The following is a 1,579-nucleotide window of genomic DNA, read 5'->3' as shown; positions in this document are numbered from 1 at the left end:
AACAGGGGGGGGAGGCCTGCCGATAAAGACAAAAGGAATTTGCATTCAAAAAAAAAAATCTTTGAATGAACACAAAGAAACGACTTTCCCTCACCACTAAAACGGGACTTTGTTGTCGCTCGTGCGCCCCCCGCCAGCCGCGCGAGCGTCTTCGTACGAGATGACCGGCGCGCTGGTGTCTCACGGCGCTTGGGTGGAGCAAGTGTGCGGCAAGAAGAGGACGGCGGTGCACGAGGCCGCCCGGGCGGGACACGCCGAGGTCCTCATGCTGCTGCTCCGGAACGGCGGACGCGTCAACCACAAAGACATCAACGGCGTCACGCCGCTCGCCGCCGCCGCCGAGCGAGGCCACGTGGCCGCCGTCGAGATCTTGCTCAACTGCGGTATGACACTTTTTTTCGGGGGTGGGGGGGAGATTAATCGTAAACAAACAAGTCCAGTAACTTGGCATCAGTGTCGTTCGGAAGCGTTGGCCGGACGACGTTGAACTCGCCGTCGTCGTCGTCGTTCAGGCAGCAAGGTGAACTCTCAGGCGTGCAACGGCGAAAGCGTTCTGCAGGACGCGGCCGGCTCGGGAAACACGCGCTGCATTCAGCTGCTGCTGGACAACGGCGCCGACCCCAACCTGCACAGCGCCACCGGACATCTGCCCATCCACAAGGCCGCCTACGCCGGACACTACGAGTCAGTCACACGCACGCGCGCACCTGTCGAACAGCGTCCGCGATGCGCGCGTCTGACGTTTGTTTGCCGGCGGGTCAGGGCGGTGAAGCTCCTGCTGCCGGTGACCAGCAAGCGGGCCCTGAAGGAGGCGGGCCAGAGCCCGGTGCACTCGGCGGCCGAGGGCGGCCAGAGCCGCTGCCTGTCGCTGCTGCTGTCGCGCGGCTTCGACGTCAACTACCGCATGAGCGGCCGCAACGCGCAGAACTACCGCGACATGCGGCGGAGCGCCCTCTACTTCGCCGTGTCCAACGGAGACGCCGAGTGCGCGCGGCTCCTGCTGGACGCCGGCGCCAGGACGGACCTGGACCCGCTCAGCTGCCTGCTGGTGGCGGTGCGATCGGGGCGCCACCGCATCGTGCGCATGCTGCTGGACGCCAAGGCCGACGTCAACTGCTACTTCGGCGTGGTGAGCGACACGTCGTTCCCCACCGCGCTGCAGTACTGCTTGAAGGACGCCGCCATGATGAGGATGCTGCTCAACGCCGGCTACGAGGCGGACAGCTGCTTCCGCTGTCGCCATGACGACGTCTGCCGGCCGCCGTCTGACGACGACGACGACGACGAGAAGATACCTGTAAGTCGCCTTTTCTTTTCCGCTTTCCACATCTGCTCAGGGAAGAGTACAAAATCAGATTTTTTTTTTCTTGACAAACACCATAAACTGTGTACACATGTAATAAGAGAGCAGGTAATATGTAAAATACTGTACAAACATTTTCTATGTTTTATCTTTTCCAATTTTTACATAAACATTGCAACATAAAAATTCAAGTAACATCTCTCTCGTAAGAAATGAAAAACCATCCGCGCTCACTCACTCACATCGAGGGACAATTTTGAGTGATCAATTAGCCCG

The 1,579-nt window shown here is 59.5% G+C and overlaps 1 protein-coding gene across 1 annotated transcript in view; it reads left to right on the top strand.

Moving 5' to 3' along the window:
- asb15a (ankyrin repeat and SOCS box containing 15a) overlaps window positions 1-1,579 on the top strand; it is a 3,358-nt gene that overhangs the window by 1,001 nt on the left and 778 nt on the right. Inside the window, exons 4-6 of the mRNA XM_019881765.1 lie at window positions 138-383; window positions 513-684; window positions 763-1,297. Of these exons, the coding sequence (XP_019737324.1) occupies window positions 138-383; window positions 513-684; window positions 763-1,297 (953 nt within the window). The remainder of the gene's footprint in view (window positions 1-137; window positions 384-512; window positions 685-762; window positions 1,298-1,579) is intronic.

The sequence above is a fragment of the Hippocampus comes genome, unplaced genomic scaffold, assembly GCF_001891065.2.
Source record: "Hippocampus comes isolate QL1 unplaced genomic scaffold, H_comes_QL1_v1.1 scaffold299, whole genome shotgun sequence".
In the NCBI taxonomy this organism is placed as follows: domain Eukaryota; kingdom Metazoa; phylum Chordata; class Actinopteri; order Syngnathiformes; family Syngnathidae; genus Hippocampus; species Hippocampus comes.
This window is presented reverse-complemented; position numbering and strand designations above follow the sequence as displayed.